The sequence below is a fragment of the Takifugu flavidus genome, chromosome 2 (assembly GCF_003711565.1).
Source record: "Takifugu flavidus isolate HTHZ2018 chromosome 2, ASM371156v2, whole genome shotgun sequence".
Classification (NCBI taxonomy): Eukaryota; Metazoa; Chordata; class Actinopteri; order Tetraodontiformes; family Tetraodontidae; genus Takifugu; species Takifugu flavidus.
In genome coordinates, this window is record NC_079521.1 from 12,268,806 (window position 1) to 12,286,604 (window position 17,799).

The window sequence follows — 17,799 nt, forward strand, 5'->3', positions numbered from 1 at the left end:
CCCTGCGTTATTATCTGAGGGCAGAGACGAGCGGGTGCACCCAGACGGCGCATGTCTGATCGGCTCTTCAAGGAAAGAGACTTTTCTTATGCGTTTATCAGCGGGTTTAAGATGGAGGAGGAGGCCCTGCGTTCTGGGGTAAATAAGATCCTGATCTAGAAATAGCCTGATTTTTACTGCTCTTGGATGACGGGCAGATTGGTTTTCCACATTCCTGGATGTGCTCTGGGGCAGTAAACGGAGGAAGTTCCAGTTTCCCACCTCCTCCTCTGCTGATGTTTACATCCGGCTAAATTCTGGAGTCACACTTCCTCTTTCTGGCCTTTTGCACCGGTCATGGCAACAGGAGGATAAAAGGTCACAGAAGGAAATTTTAACTTTGTCCTACTGTACATATTGTCCACTTGTTGAACACAACACAAATGTTCACGTGGTGACTCCAGGCTTGATTTCTTTTGGGCTTTAGGTTAAATTCCCGCTCAATGGTTTTAAACAAGACAATGATTTTCAGGGTGGAAATCAGCACAAATTTGTTCTTGTTTTGTGAAAACATGACGTCGTGCATTATAAGTGGATAATCTTGTGTTAGCATAATTGTTTGGAAACACCATCTTGCTTATTGAGACCATTTATGTCCACCGATTAACAAATTAAAGCTCATTTTCATCAAATGCGAGAGCTCAGCAGGGATGAATGAATACGAAGCTCTTTGAGTGACTTCATCATGAATATATGCAGCATTAATCAGCTCGTGTGTGCAACACACATATTTGAGATACATTAACGATGAGGGAAATGGATGTTGAAAAATCCAAACGACGATACTCCAGTGCAAATGTCAGGGTGTTTATCTAAAATCTGGCATCGCGTAGCAAAGAATTATTCCTAAAGCTGCCCTCCTAAATGAGAAACAGGCGTGTATCTGAGGCCCCGACTCGGTGTCATTCAGGTTGCATTATTTTTCTGCCTTTCCAGTCGTGATGTAAAGCGCTAGCCGAGGCTTTTCTATCCAGAGGGGTCTATTTAGTCCCCTCACATCCTCCTCACGCTGAGAGCTCTGCTGGGTTGTCAGTGTCAAGTGAAAACCAGAAGCCTTAACCACACTTCTTTTCCACTCCCGGCGTCACGCCCAGTTTAACGGAGGCCAAAAAAAAGAGTCAAGAGCTTGTTTCCCCCATCTGTCCCAACATTGCTCATCTCCTCTTTTCCTCGCTCCACATTTCTCACCCTCTACCCTGTAATTGACTCTCTGTGGCTGAGCTTTTTGTTTCTTTAGATTCTCATCAGAGTGGGTGTAAATAGCATACATTTACATCCCTGCGGGTATAATGGCTCTTCCTCAGTGGTGCACCTCAGTACATTCTTTAGAAAACATGTTATTTTGCATCGCATGTTAAATTCTTTAGTCATCTAACAAAGGCACAGCCACATTATTCCTGCATGTTCCTCCGGCTGCACCTTTTACACAGCCGTCTATCCAAGGCTCTTTATTTCACTATTATTGCATTTTCTGGGACAGCTCAGCGGAAGTCTGCCTCTCATTTACATTTATTTCTGGCAGCCATTCGGGGCCAGTCTTTGCTGTTCTTAATGGGGTTACTCTAACTTTATAGGCGCCGGCTCCCTGGACACGGATCATGCTATAGCCTCAGAGGGAAGATCAATTTTCCTGCATTTTAAATGGAGAGCATCTGTCTTCTAGATTTCAAGTACACTGCCTTCAGAAACTTCTCAAACTGCACGATGCCCGAAAGCGTCGCGCTTTGAATGCTAAGTGAACTTTGAAAAAAACCACCACCGAGTCGATATCGGCTGCAGCCTCGGCCTCTAATTTAGTTTTTTCTTCACCTTTTTCTGAGATGGAGAGCAACAACTTCAGCCGCCTTTTGAGAAGATTCAGGGTTCTCTCTGGTTTCATGCAGTCCAAAAATAAACCATGGACATTAGCTTGATTGGAGAATCTAAATTGCCTCCCTTTACGATCGTGCTTGTTCAAAATGTGCAGTTTTCTCCGCCAGAGTGTCTAAAAAGGCTCCTTTAAGGTAATACTGCAACTCAATCATGCCCGCGAGTCGCTTCGCTCCGCACATCCGTTGTGTATCAGGACACTAATGAGCCCCTTTCTTAATCCCCGGAGACACACCTGCTCCCTGCCAGATCGTTATTCGTGTTCCAATGACTTTCCAGCATATTCCTGTTTGCCTGCCTGCCGGTTCCGACCTTGCCTGTTCCTGACCATTCTGTATTGCCTGCTCCCCGGTAAACTCTGTCGGCTTTCTGCCCGATCTCGACCTTGCCTGTCCCCGACTATTCTGTTCTGCTCGCTCCCCGGTGAATCCTGTCTGTTGTCTGTGTCCTACAATAAAGCGGTGTTCAGCCAAACTCGTTTGTCGCATTTGGGTTCTCATCTGGTCCGTGACACCCGCTTCTTTATTCTATCTTCTTTTGACGCAGAGGCGCAGGCACAGTGATGAGGCCTCTTTATTTTGGATCAGGATTCATCCTTATGCTTATGCCATCCTTAAGTTTCACAAAGAGTGGTGCGATTTGTGCCCCTTGTTGAACTGTAGCTTAAAGAATCGGTTCATATTTTATTCACACAGTGACAATAAACACCAGCTGTGTTTACACACTGTAGATCTCAACGGCAAATCCAATATTTCAGCAGAAATAAGAGTAAAAACAAGATTTTCAAAGGAAATTTTGTTTACATGATGTCATATCAGCTCTGGCTCTCGGAACTGATCAGGCTGAACATTCGGGACAGTTAACTGATCAGAGGGGCTTTTTCCAGATAGAACAGAGTCTGCCTCAGGGTTAAATCTAGATTACAAGTGTCCTCTGACAAGATGCCATCCTGGGTGGCTGCCGAAAAGCTACATCTGTCGCTGGACTTCATTTTAATCAGCTATTTTATTCATTTGGAAGGCAAAAGTGAAAACGGGCAAATTGAACTCCTTTGTGAGTTGTTGCTGCGGGGTATTTGAGTAAATAGTGGAATATGAACGTGGCGAGTGTGCAGATCATAAAGGTGATCCTAATTCAATCCTGTTCACAGACTCGTGGCCTTTCATCACTCACCGCTGAAGCGAACAGAAGACTTCCTGTTTTTGCTGTGCTGTTTTGGGTTAATGGACGTCACTGACGTCACATCATCCTCAGCAGCCGCATGTCCGACCTTCATCGATGTCTCCTTTTATCTTTATCACTGTGTTTAATTAGGGTTGTTGCCAAATCCTTCAGATAATCTACAGAGAAATGTAAAACCCCAAAGAAAAATTAATTAAGTAAGAATGTGATGCAAAACTGAACAAAGAACCACAAAAAGGCAGAAGTGACTAGAAAGAGTGGTGAGTTTAATGTTCTTGGCTCTAAATCAGGGGTGGGGAACCCTTTTCATATCGAGGGCCATTTCAATTTTTTAAAGTCCTCCGAGGGCCATACTATTATGAACACATACCTAGGGATGCAAAAAAAAGACAAAAAAAAGAGTCTATAACCACTGTGTTACTAAGTCTCATGATTGCTGCATTTGAGTTTGAATTATTTATTTAGCACACATGCATATAAAATCACCAAATAAATAGAATAAAATGACAAGTAAAATATGTTTTCATGATCATACAAAATAAAAAGAGGTGCAGAGTTGAGGCAAGAGACCCGTAAGGGCCTGTTCGAGGCCTCTACTCACAAAAACTGCAATACAACAAGATAATCAAGAAAATAAATGAAAAAGAAAGAAAGATAAAGACAATAACAACAACAACAACTAGAAAGCACTCGGAGAGCGCAGACCTCCGCCAAGCGCAACAATTCCTGGCATATTGTGATTTCCACCATAAATATTAGTCCCACATATACTTTGACTACATATTTAGATTCCTTGACCATAAAAACATACCGTTAGCCACTGGAATCATAACGATATATGTCTTAGTTCAATAGTTATCACGAAAAGAAATTCACGCTTTGAAACAATTTTACTTTGTCCGGCGCGAGCGCCTCAGCGGCGGCTACGAGGCACGTTCACGAATTCTCCTTCGGCGTGAGGTTTCAGCTTCGTGGCTATTAATTCACTCACCACAAAACTTGCACGCGTAATATTCTGTCATGGTCGTGGAAAGCTGCTTGTTGAGCCTCCAAACTCCGGAGAGCGTTAATTTTATCCAAACTCATCTGTCCTTTCAACTCGCCGAGTTTAGCGTGTTTCGCTAGGCATTATTCGTCCGTGTCAATCAGTCCAGCCCACTACGTACCTCACATGCTGTGTTCACTGACCCTGACCTTGACTCGGACATAACATAACCGTCTGTTTTATCTCAGAAAACGGGAAAATATTCCTCGTTACGAAAGAAATTTCAGGATACGAAAGGCAAAAATACGCTACCGCTGCTACTCGCAGCTCGCGGAGTTAGCGAACGGTCCCACTGTATAAGTGCACATTTATTGCGTTGCGGGCCGGTAGAAATGGTCTCGTAGGCCGTATACGGCCCGGAGGCCGGAGGTTCCCCACCCCTGCTCTAAATGAACCAGTCTGGGCCTCTAATGTTCCTCCTTTCATAAGCATCAGTACCCATCATCCACACTGAGAAGAGGTGAGAAACCTTTAGCAGAGATGCAGTGAACTTCCTTTTTCTCAGCCTGTGGAGTCAGTTTATTTCATCACTGCCGCTTGAGTAACGGGCTCTCGTCACCGCCTCAGTTCAAACCAGAGGAGCTTCAACCTAAACGCTCCAACACTATGGAAGTTACTCATGCACTGCAGGCGTTGGGATGCCTGTTGTCACAAGTCTGACTGACTTCCATTAATGTCAGAACAAGTGCAGGAAGAACTGGGGGCATGTTCTGCAGGACAGCGCTGTTGAGGCTGCAGGGGCAGTTTCAGCTGATGATTTTGAGCCCAAAGTTTTTTGAAATCCTCCTTCCCGCGGAGGTGACCTTCAGTTTGAATCACCAACATTTTCAAGACAACAGGTGAACTTTGGGTTTTCAGACAGAAACCCCTGAAAAGCTGTGGAGGTTCACACGTATTTCACTTCCCCGTCCAAATCTGTGATTTAATTAACATTCACAGGCTGTAACTCTTTACTCCACAGCGACTTGTTCTCATTGAGAAGTTCACTGGCTACTCCTTCAGTCTGTACACTGGTTTCCATGGAAACAAAGATGTCAGTACGGAGGAGGAATGCACTCGTTTGCCTCCACCAGTGAAGGATTTGTTGTTAAATAATGTGTAAAGAGTTTCTGACTTATGTAAAACTATATAAGCATTATTTATCTCTTCCTCTAGTACTCTAGCAATGCTCTCGAGTATTTGTGTGAATTCTCCAGTCAAAATCTAAACGGAACATTTAAGAATAATGTTTAGACTGCATAAATATCCTGAAAATATCTCTATAAATTTGTATTTTTGCAGCAGAAAGTCTTGATTTTAGTCGCCAGCCTGCACTGAAAACAGCAGCTTCGCTCTGAGTTCTGCAGGTCGTGTCTGTCTGAAGATGACAGGCACGATTCAGTTCCGACACTGGCCAGTTCTCTGTGTCCCAGCGCTGGGGTGGGGGGGGGGGGTGTAACGAGCCATTTACAGCTGCTCTCTCTGAAAGACTTCCTTGTGTTCATGCTGTGGTTCATGCTCATGGAGGAAAAATTAGTTCATAGATTCAATAAGAGAAGCATTTTCTTCTGCTGGTGGGTGGGTGTATTTAAATGAGAAATGAATTGGTATATTTTTGCTGTTACAACAGCATCAGCTCTCTCTCTCTCTCTCTCTCTCTCTCTCTCTCTCTCTCTATATATATATATATACACATACACACACATATATACACACACACGTATATGTGTATGTATATATATGTGTATATATATGTGTGTGTGTGTATAGTATGTACATGTGTGTGTGCGTGTGTGTGTGTAATCTCAAATGTAATCTAAATGGGGTCACGGTCTCCCTCTGGCAAAACAAACAAGCAAAAATCAATGCTGATAAGATCTTTCAGCTGTGTGGGGGTAATAACTGATATTTATAAAAGTTCACACATAATCTCTGGTTAGTTAGCCCTACGATGACCAGCCAGAGAAAGTCCAGGCAAAAACACGCATGATTAAATGCATCACATCGAGTCTTCGACTTCCTGCTGATGGATTCTTTAATCCAATGTTATGTTTCTCTATCAGGACAGGAAAAACTGATGGATTAAACCATTTGGGTTTGCTCGTTTCCTGAAATTAGTTGGGAATAGGAGCGATAAACATGGTTTATTTTTATTATGTCATCATTCTCTAGAACGTTATCCTTTCCTGGAGCGGCGGTTAGGTGATGAAGGTAAGAGGAGATTAATGTGCAGCATTATAACGGAGCTCTTTAAAGCATCTGTGACAATAGTGGTTTTGTTTCATTAAATATCTCAGGGTCTGGCAGCCCCCCCGCCCCACACACACAGTTTGATAATCAACACTTATACCTGAAAACACACTCACATCTACTGTGTTGCCACTCTAAGGATTTGATTACCAGTTCAGAGGGTTTTGCAGTACAAGAACAGCAATTAAAGCAGTTATGTAGCATCTGTGAAGCTGGAGGAAGAGCTGAGAAGGTCAAATAGACAAACCACAAGGTCACAGACGTCGAAGCAGCGAGTGAGATGTTTCATGAGGGAAGTCAGACAGAAGAGGAGGCTGCTGAGGGAAAATGTTGGCCTGAGGTTAACAACTTAACTGCTGTGCTGATAAAATGTTTTTAAATTTGACACGTTTGACAAGTCAAGCTACAACTGCAAATCAGGACATTCAGCAGTTGCTGTTTTTAACTGTAAAGGAGCAGAAATGGGTGTTTGGGACCTGATCGGACTTGTGGCTTCCTGGTGTGTTTGTAAATATTTGATCTGAAATCAAATATTCAGACTAAACTTTGAGCTCAAGTGGTGGCTAATATTTATATTTGTGCAGTTCAAAGGTGGAAGTGAAACTCACGGAGAACCAACCAGACTGCACTGGCATAAAGCAGGATAAGACCTTATTTCCAGTTTGTCTGCTGGTTTGTGTTATTATCTTGGCTATAATCGACATTAGTTCCTCCCCATTAGTTAATGGTAGCCCTGGTGGCCACCCATACGTCCCGCAGCTTGATTTGCTGCCCCTAGAGGTACAAAATGAACAATCTAGCATTTGTGGCAGTTCTGTTACATGACATTAGCAATGTTTTGAATTTATGAAGCTATACGGTTTTACTTGAGACTTCTGAAGCAACACAAACACTAAAAATATATATTTGATAAGACTGATTCTTTTGCTGCTTGTTCTGAGTTGCTTTACGGTAATTCTGGCATCTCTGGTGTTTGCTGTAGGAGTTGTCTTAAATAAGTGATCTCATTATGCTGGCAAACAGTCCAGGAAATAGATAGATAAAAGAAGTTGTGATCAAAGACGCAGATGGGGAGGAGAGTTTGTGAATATCCTTGATGGGAAAAATACTCAGATGCATTGTTGTCCAATCAACCCAATCTGTATGTCAGCAACGATGTAGGTGTCTTAAAATCCGTGAAATATCAATTTTGTCTAAATTTAATTTGTGAAAATCAATTTGTGTGTGTGTGTGTGTGTGTGTGCGTGTTTGTAAGTGTGTGTCAGAATTGTGGCTTGGACACACACACACACACACACACACACACACACACACACACACACACACGCACACAAATTGATTTTCACAAATTAAATTTCGACAAAATTGATATTTCACGGATTTTAAGACACGACACGTCTCTTAATGTGTGACTGTGAAAATCATAGTATTGGGCCTGTGTGTGTGTGTGTGTGTGTGTGTGTAGGCTGCTTCCTTTTCACTAACCATTTAGTATTTCATTTGAGAAAAAAAGTAATAAATAAATAATGAGCGAAACTCCAATATCAATGCAGCTACATTTCCTGCAGGGAGAGCAGAGTGCATGATGGGAGTATCCACAGCCTGTGTCTGTGTTAACAGGACGGAGATGGTCGTTCACGTGTGTGTGAAATCAGAGTGGACCCGAGAACATACAGAAAACCCACACATCTCCTCGCCTCCCGAGGGGGAAATATTATTTCTCTCTCCCCTTCATATCCATAAATATATGTAGGCACAGAACACACATTTGCTCTGCGGCGGCGTTTGAGTGGCAAGCGGCGTAATAACATTCCCGCTCGAAGGGATTAGCAATAGAAGGCAAATGTATGGTTTGACACATATGCATGCATCATGCAGGCAGGTGTAGAGGTTTTTGCACAGCTGTGCGGAGGTGCTGGGGAGAAACCAGCGTCAGTCATCTATGCTGACACCACACATACGAAACAAAGGTTGGAGGCGGCGGCGGCGGCGTCATGAAAATAAATGGAGACATTTGGAGCCGTAAATGAGTTTAGCGTTCGTCGGGCCCTCGCTAACGGTGCATCTGGATGTGCCTTGTCAACTCATACAGGGAGAGCACAGGAAGGATGGACGGATGATAAATGTTTTGCTCTCATGTGATCAACCATCAGGTATTCCACCATGTGACCTGCGAGAGAGTGGCCTAAATAATGTATGCCGATATTTACTGCTTCAGCAGGGGTTGCATACATTTATGATGTCTAGTTTTGTTTTGTTTTGTAATAACTTGTATGTTAAGATCATCCTGCAAAGTCTTGGATCTTAGATTTAACTGCTGTCTGATCCTATACTGGACTGTACTTTACTGAATGTGAAGGGTGTAAAGTCCGAAATATTATTATTCGCCTATAGCAACTATGTTCAGTAATCGATGATGTGGATTTAAAATGACTGAGCAAGCAGAATACTGTTTATTTCAGAATAGGATTATAATATTTTATAATGTTTAAGAGGACACAAAAACTGGAGGCATTTAAATCATCCCTAAATTTGAGCTGCTGTATGTGACAGGAGACTTTAAAATGCCATCCCAGTGTGTGAAAAACACTGAAAATTAAACCAGAGGGAGTTAACAGTATCACACTGTCATGAACAGCTCAGTGTTAACAGAACTGAATTAGAATATGAGATGAGAGAGAGTCAAATCAGAGACACACATCAGCCAAAGGGAGAATAGTTCACACCCTGCTGTCTCATTTTAGAACACAGTAAAATAATTAGGTGGTACCAAGTGTGAACCTTCCACATTTTCCAGAAAACAATCAAAACTCAGCAGCCAGAAAGTGAAAACAGAATATAAATGCTGTTAGAAATGTTGACACGTTCAAGGAAAAGAAACAAAATAAAAATGAAAAATAAACTGCATGACTCTCAGACATAAGGTGTCTTTCTATTAGTCAGCACAGTTAGAAACAACTAAAGGGAGCCTAAAGGGAGCACGTGCACAAGTGCATGAGGAAAACGGAAGACAAAGAGACACAGGTGCAACACATTAGGGCAGGCCATGCGACCACACAGGATGAGAACTTGACAGGAAGTAATCGGCAGGAGAGTTCACCAAAATAAAGCAGGTAATGCCGAACAGATAAAATAAACATCCAACATGAGGAAAGTCAGAACTTTACGTGAAACTACTCAGAGCGCTGGGCTGTAACACTTGAGCTGTAGCTCTGGGAGGCTTCTATTTCTCTTTTGAAAGACACACACCTGTCTTTATACAACTCATGGTGAGAAGATCTGGGATGAGCACAGAAGTCTCCATCATTCCAAGATGTTTGGAAGAACAGTGTTGGCTCAGCAAGTGCAGTGCTGGCAGCATCAGGGGTGAATGTTGGCCTTCCAACGAGACCATGACCCTCATCACGGAGGTTGTCACGTACCCAAGACAACCCAAGAGGGTCTTAGGGAACATCTCTAACAGAACCTAAGAAGCTCCACAGTGCAGAACATCCCCAACAGAACATCCCAGCTGGGCATCAAGCCCGAGAGGACTGCAGGCCTGTGATTGATGATAACAAAGGAGACAAACTGATGTCAGTGCAATATTGTAGTTTTTCCTCTTTCTAAAATTTTCTTTTCAGTTTGTCATTCTGGCTTTTTGGAGAAAATTGATGAGATAATTCTTGAATTGTTTGGTTTTTGTTAAGACTTAAATGCAGCAAAAGGGTCTGAGAATGTTCTGACTGTTCTCTACTGATGAGGAGTTATTCCCCCTAAATTAACCAAGCACAATGCAGGCCAACGTTTATGAAACCAGTCGGAATTTGTTTAAATAATAAATCAGCACCATAAAGTAGGAGGGCCTTAGATTCAACTGTGAGCAGCCTCTGCCCCTAACCTCTGTGCTCGGACGGGTTAATAACCTCCAACTTCTGCTTAAACCTACAGCACAATCAGCTTTGGCCAAACTGTGAGGGCTTTTTAATACCCGCGTTAGTGCTCACACGAGAATAAAAACATCTGCTTTCTTTATTTGGTGTTTGTACGCAGAACAAAACAGGTGGGTGTACAGAGACATTATGTTCTGTCGCCCCTGTGAATGTTTGGCTTTACTGTGCCGATCACTGTAATTACATTTCACCGTGTCTGGTATACAAATAAAGGTGGTAACGGGCTCATTCAGCTCGTCTGGTGATGACTGGTCGAGACCAGATTTTTCACGGTTCCCTAATTGTTTTGCGCTCCCTCATCTTAAACCCCTGTTGAACTGACACATTAATTAAATCCTGTATTTAACAGTATTCATTAATAATAAGTCACCACCCTCATTTATTGTGCTCTTTTGAGGAATGTTCAGTTTCTGAATTGATGCTCGCCATACAAATAGGGGTTTGTGTACACATGCTGATTATAATTAGTTACCATTTTCATATTACCATTTTCAAATATGTTTTTAGCTGCTAGAATTTTTCTTTCCCACAGGGATTTAAAGTTGACCCATACCAGAGCTCCACAGCTGGTGAAACTAGAGACCCACCATCCTGGTGCTTCAGCACTGCAGGAAGCAGAAGCAGCATTAAAGGAGTTTAGATCAGCTCACAGCCGCACAGGCGCACATTTTAAAGGCTTATAAGAGAAAAATCGAGATCAAATGCAGGACTTTATATAAAAGGCAGTGTGATGCAAAACTCTGCTGACAGAACTCTCAATCAGCTCAATCAGCTTAATTCCAAAAACACTGAGAATTTTGATTTGCTACCTCATTAATAGATGCAAAGTGATGAAAAATGTGAAAATATTCGCAGTGAAAAAACGTTGTTTTGTTATTTTTTACGCAAGAGAGAAAGATTAACAGAAAGCTGCTGCAGCTGCATCATTTCCCTAGAAGAATGGCTGGTATCCATGCTCGACCCCGTTTGTCCTGATTGGGCAGAGCAGATGCAGCCTTGGTTGGCTGAGCTCCCCCTCATCTGATAACGTCTAGGGTTTAACCAAAAATCAGACTTGGAAAACAGTCCAAACCCACATCAGGGGCCGAACCGCTCCGGCTTCAGAGAGGGAGGGGAAACAAAGGCAGAAAGCATCATCATTATGTGTCATTACCATGATGACAGCGCAGGCAGGGCCACAGCCATGTCTCCACGCCGCTGCTCTGTCAGGCATTCTGATGTCTGCAGCTGGCGGACGAGGCGAATTTCACGCAGTTGTGTTAAGACCAGTCGCAGATTTGTAGCTATTAAACAGTAACACTCATTATCCACAGTTGTGATGTGTGCACTGTAAACACTCAATTAAACCAGACTGGCTTTTATCTCTGATCCATTTGTGGGGAATCACGTGTGCACTCCTGTACGCTGCAACGAAAGCTATAAAAAAATATGGATCTGACAGTCACCAGGTGAACCGGTCCCGGTTTTTATCGTCCATATGTCCGTGATGCGTCAGCGAGGCACGTCCTGACACACGAGTCGTCCCTGCTGGGCACCGCATCTGTTTCCCATCACAGCCGCTGTGATCAGTCTTCATTTCCACTGTGATATTTTCTGTCATCCTGTGCTGCAGTTGATTCCTCTGCCCCATTCACAGGGACTCAAATAAAGGAAAAGTTTCACTAAATGTTGTTTTGACCTTTCGCACTGGCCTTTGTCCAGCATGCGTTTCACCTGCAGGGATGCCTGCACACAGACGCAACAATAGGCAATAATCATATTTAGGGGTAATGCGACTCTGCGTATTTTCAGCTGTAACTGAAAATACATATTTTAGGTTGGATTTCACGTTGGCGTTAGGATTTACCTGTCTGAATCAGGTGCTAGTTTAAATGCATTATCCATTATCTCACTGTCGTCGACATTTAGTCCATCTGGAACTTACACGAGATGTCCTTTAACTCCACAACTAATAAAAAATTTGAGGTGTAAATAAACATACATTTCAGAACCCTGAAGGAACACTAACGTAATTATAAGTCTCCATTTAAAACCAAATGGTTCTTTTTTGCCTCGACTGTGTTGTAATTGTTGTGGGTGTATTTCTCCATTCTAACAATGAGCAAAATAAACTGAAAACAGAAATGAGTAAAGACGTTCAGCTACTCCTGCGAAAATGTCCACAACAGCAACCCCTGACCTCAAATATATAAGCGACCGTAGCAACGTTGTTTTTAAATCGTGTTCATCACTTAGACATAATGTCAAATTAAAGATGGATTTGGATGCAGGATCTTGCTGTTTTGGAGAACGGTGCTTTTTCGTCAACACTGAGATGTCAATGCGAAGGGAACAGACCAACGTCCATTCATTGTGAAAGCAGCACCGGGGAGGTGACAACAAAAGAATCTCAGCAGATGCAGCCGAGAAACAGGCTGTGTGGGCGGCACCAGCGCTCCGGCAGCAGCAGCAGGGGCTGCAGATCTGGTTGCCCGCCCTCCTGACTCCCCGTGTCAATAGCGCTGTGTGTGACAAAGGAGGGTCAGTGGGAGACGACTGAACGGAGGGCAATAAATATTCATTTAACACAGATAGTGTTGCCTAAAAAACTGTGAAGAGCAACAATGGTAACAACAGAATTTGGGTGTCATTCGAGTTTTACAGTAGAGGCTAATCTGCTAAAGCATCTTGGAACCCTAACCTACACTCGCCCATACATGCAGAAACATGTTCAGGAAGCTCGCAGTTTAAATCAAATCCAGGACCGAACTCCCTTTGAGAGTCAGTCCTCCCGCTTTGCCCACAGCATCTATATTTAACATCACTGCAGATTAAATCAGATCGACGCTGGTGCTTTACAGGAAGGAGCCACAGGTTTGGTTGTGCGTGATCCTTATGTGTCTGTTTGAGATTTATAAGGTTTCCTCCGACAGTTTGAAGACATAGAACTTATTTAAACCAGGAGTGGATGGATGATAGATGGATGGACATTTTTAACTGGGAAAACACTGCTGTCGGTAATGATGAAACACTTATAGGTTACAGCTGATGAGGAGGATGAGCGGGAGGGAAAATGACAGAGGTAGCACCACAGGCTGGAGCCTGCAGTGGTGTGGGAGGATGGAAGAAAGCAGAGTTCCACCGCTCTGGAGGGAGCGGAGCATATGGGGAAAAATCAGGAAGAATCTTAAGTGTACATTAAAGTTGTCTGGGGAGGTGGAGACTGAAAGGTGAAGAGAGAAAACACGGCCCTGCCTTAACGACTGGACGCAGACGCGTCCGTGGGAGAGCGTGCTGCTGCAGTTCAATCATTGATGAGCAGCGTATAAATGATGTAAAGTTAACAGGAGGTGGAATCAAAACCAGATTAGGTCAGAAAAGACAAATCTTCCGCCAGGTGAGTCTGAAAATGCAGAAAGCCTCAGCAGGGGGACCAGAAATGACACCTGAGTGCTGCTGTGCTGAGCAGAATAATTAGAGGTGTAAAACACTCACGCGTACATGATTTAATATTGGCTCGCAGGGAACCAGCTCAAGCGATAATCACAAAGACTACATTTTTATAAGTGTAACTGAGTATTGTGCTCACGCGGCGTTCTCAGCTGCTGGGACGGTGACGCCAGGCTGGAGCCTGCTGGGATTCCAAAGAGTCGGATAAGTGACAGGATTCCATTTGATGATGGATTATTGATAGCCTGTAGTCCCACTGGTAACCGATTTATAGGCTCCATTGTGCAGGAACATATTTATTAGAGGGCTTGGGAACCCATCCATTGGTGTCAGTGGCAACGGCGGGTAATATATAATACGATTTAAGAAGCACTTCAGATGAGAGTCAACACTTTTCTGATTTCTCACCTTTTCAAATCAGTGAATTACCTGTTCCTTAACAGTGACTCGAGACCTGCTGCTCTTCACAGGGTAGATCACATTAGAAGAGAGGGAATGACCATATCATTCCATCTCACCTCCGCTCGCGCTCATTTGCTCTGAATCCGATACTTCATGTCGCACATCTCAGATGTGGAAAATCTGCAGGACCAGATAAGATAAATAATTCACGAGGCGCTGGAGACAAAGGCACTTCGGAAAGAGTGCTCTGATGGATCGTGTTGTTCTTGCATGTCAGTGATACGTCACTGAGGCTGTATCATTGCTTTCCAAACTGCGCCCACGACATGGTATCTGATCCAACCATGCTTTGTTTCATCTGAAGGATGAAGGTGCGTCCTATCAGGAGGGTTGTCAGAGCTTCTCTCTTTTCAGACTGATTCATCTTAACCAGTAAACCTGTAATACGCCTCCCAATGACAGAACCCATCTTTGGAAAAAGGTAAAGTTGGCCTGTTTGGCATGAGCACCACCTAAACCTATAGGGAAGATCGTTTTTGTTTTCTGGATGTCACCAACAGGGGGTGATAAAGCTTCTTTGTCTTTTAGTTTTCAGAAGGTTTACTGCCATCTCTCTTTGTTTCACTCAATTATTAGTAGAAAAAAAAGAGAAGAAGAAAATTAGAGGCTCTGAGGTTTGAGACTCATTAATGGCCTGACCCAGATGGTCACCACGCTGTGGAGATCCTGTACCTTAGAGAGCCGTGCATGTCCGATTCGGAGTGGGCTGGTTTTGGTGTGGAATGCTGCGGCTGCACGGACAGAGTACCACCTGACGCTGGGTCTGAAGGGACTGAAGGAAGACAGGAACATGAATGAAGCCAAGCGTGCAGAGAGCAGCCTGGCTTTGGTGCAGGAACAACCTCTGCATATAGAATGAGCTCCAGAGAGGAAGGAGAGCGAAGAAATGGAAGCGCGAGGCTGCTGCAGTGGGATTCTCAGCACCAGTATGTTAACTATACAGCAGGTTACTGTGTGTGTGTGTGTGTGTGTGTGTGTGTGTGTGTGTGTGTGTTTGATCTGGAGGAGGGTCGAGCGTGATTGGTGTGTACATGAAAGTGGACCGTTGGTGCTGCACTCTGATTGGTTGAGCTTTCACTGAGGGCGTGGCCAGAATATGAACGCCTGCTCCTGGCTTGTGTTCAGCCAGGTTCCGGGGACAGCAACGCAGGAGGGACGAGCTGTCTGAAACGTCGCAAGCAGAGGGGAGCACATCGCTGCTGAGAGAAGAAGGGGAGAGAGAGAGGAGGAGGGAGCTTCAGGCGCCAGGACTGGGCTACAGCTCCAAACACCGCAGTCTTTCTTCTGCTTCTCTGAGGAAACTGTCCTTTGCTTCTCTCTGCCCATCTCACCTTCCCGCCGCATGGCCATGACCCCGCAGGGCACCCAGAGATGATAGATGTCCTGAAGAGGAAGATCTAGAGACCAGGAGAGGGGACGTTACATGCTGCCACACTGATGAGAGTCTGGAAATTAATTAACCGCCGTCAGCGTAGGAGGGGGGCCGCGGAGAGGGAGTGAGAGCGAGTTAAAGAGGGTGAACTCAGAGTGTGTGATGAGGAGGATGTGGAAGGAGGCGACGTAACCCCCGGCCACTTTTTTAGAGACAAAAGAGGGACAAGTTAGGGCACATGCAAAGGAATTCCGGAGGGATACTAACTCAAGAAGCCAAAGCGTGATCTCCTCTCATGCATAATTTCTTCCTTTCAGGCTTCTTTTCAGCCTTCTCGCTCCATCCTTTTCCTCTCCTTCACATGTTTAAGGTTTTTTTCTTTCTTGGCACGTCAGCAAAAGCACAGTGACAGCCACGACCACACGCCGAAACACCGGAACGCAGCGCCGCATCGTATTCTACGTGAAGGTGTTATCTGAGTAAAAGTGTGGGATTGGCTGAATCGGAGGGGCTGCTACCTGCCAGCCCAGAGCACCTGCCCAGGAGTTTCTCATTAGACCGAACAGAACAATTCTGGATACGCTGTCCTGGTTTTGAAACTGTTAGCCAGTTTATCTCACAGTCCGAGGCTTACACCTGTGTTTGAGCGATTTGGGAGAAGGGATGTGTGTGTATGATGGGATTATGTCCTAAACACACAGAATTACACAGGTGTTGTGGCGGGATTATGCAAAGTCTGCTGCTGAATGTAGCCGTGCCGCTGGATTAAAGAACTTCAGTCAAGACAAAAGTGGAACTTTGACAGATTATCACAGATTAAGTATAATTTAATCAGTGCTTCTGGGGTTTGACAGAGGTGATTATTACTTTGATTGTGACAGAAGGATCCTTTGAACGGAGTACACTTTTGTCCCTCAGCCCTCTGTGGAATAACTTCTCATCCCTCTCTGACCTTCGGTGCACGGACTTTTGAGGCTTTCACAATGAGACGCTCGAGCACAGATGAGACTCCGTACCGGCGCAGTCCGTCCCTGGACAGTAAACCCGACACGCCGCCGTTCACCTCCGGCTTCCACCGCTTCAGCGGGGAGTTTGAGTACAAGCGGCCTCCGTTTGCGTTCGGCTTCCACACGACAAAGGGTCCGCAGACATCCAAGGGTCGCGATGCTCAGGGGAAAAAGTATGTGGTGTTTTACCTGGACCTCTCCTTCATCTTCCTCCTAGAACTGCGCCGCTGCAGAATGGCTGAGGGTTGCATGATGGCCCTGCGATACGGAATGGTCTTCTTCAACCTGCTTTTCTGGGTGAGTTTATTTTTGGGATTTTTTTCTATCCGAGCTTGTTTTGTTTGCCTCCCTGACCTTCATATTTCTCTGCTGCTTTATTTACTTTCTTTCCTCTCCAGCGTGACCACAGTGCTGTGAGGAGTCAGTATGGTTTGGTGGGTGGGTGGGTGGGGGGTTCGAGGCAGGATCGTGTGCACAAAGCCCGCTGTGTGGGTGCGTTAAGCTTTCCCTCTACTGTATTTTAGGCGTGGGTGTATGCTGCGTTGTTTGCTCTGTTAAGCTTGGCCTGAGCTCGGGCGGAGTTGATGTTGTGTGTAAATGTTAATCCGAGTGGAGCTGCTGTGCTGTCGCTCCCCACACCTGCCCCCCCGCCCAGCAGCCGTCAATCTGTCTTGTCCGTCTGATGGTATCCACTTGCTGCGTGCTTTTCTGAGCATTGGCGTTGGCCTGCATCTGACAGTCACACTCCAAAAGCCAAGCGCCAAAACACAACACTTCCTTTTATTTCACGTGTGCCGAAGGTTTCTGCTACATCTCAGACTTCCTTTGTGTGATCTGAATGAATTCCAGCCTTACCTTGCTTCGATTTTTCTCCCTCACTGGTAATAGAATGAAATGAAGCCTTGAACTATGAAATGTAATCTTGGAGCCAAGATCCAATCTCCCTGGAGGAGAGTGTGACCTCTTCACCTCCACATCATCTGTCACATACAAAGTGCCCTCATAGAGTGTGTTATTAGTGCACTGTGTGTGTGTGTGTGTGTGTGTGTGTGAGAGACGCCACTAGGGATAAATAATTACCAGGATCACGGCGAGCTTGCTCCTGAGAAGCTAATCGTGTTCTGATTCTCAAGGAAATTTCTTCGCAAAACTCAAAAAAGGCACTTTTTGATTTTTGGGATGCAGCTGGGGGACTGATGTCAGACCACGATGTCACCAAGGTACCAGCCAAAA

General features: G+C 44.5%; 1 protein-coding gene across 3 annotated transcripts in view; it reads left to right on the forward strand.

Annotated features, from left to right (window-relative positions):
• The window catches only part of tspan4a (tetraspanin 4a), a 70,283-nt gene that overhangs the window by 1,345 nt on the left and 51,139 nt on the right, over positions 1-17,799 (forward strand). Inside the window, exons 1-2 of one of the 3 annotated variants that reach the window (XM_057025793.1) lie at positions 15,327-16,699; positions 16,784-16,863. In XM_057025793.1, the coding sequence (XP_056881773.1) occupies positions 16,543-16,699; positions 16,784-16,863 (237 nt within the window). In that variant the 5' untranslated portion in view covers positions 15,327-16,542. Of the gene's footprint in view, positions 1-15,325; positions 16,864-17,799 lie in introns of those variants that run through there. The other 2 variants (XM_057025794.1, XM_057025791.1) reach the window with 2 other exon arrangements.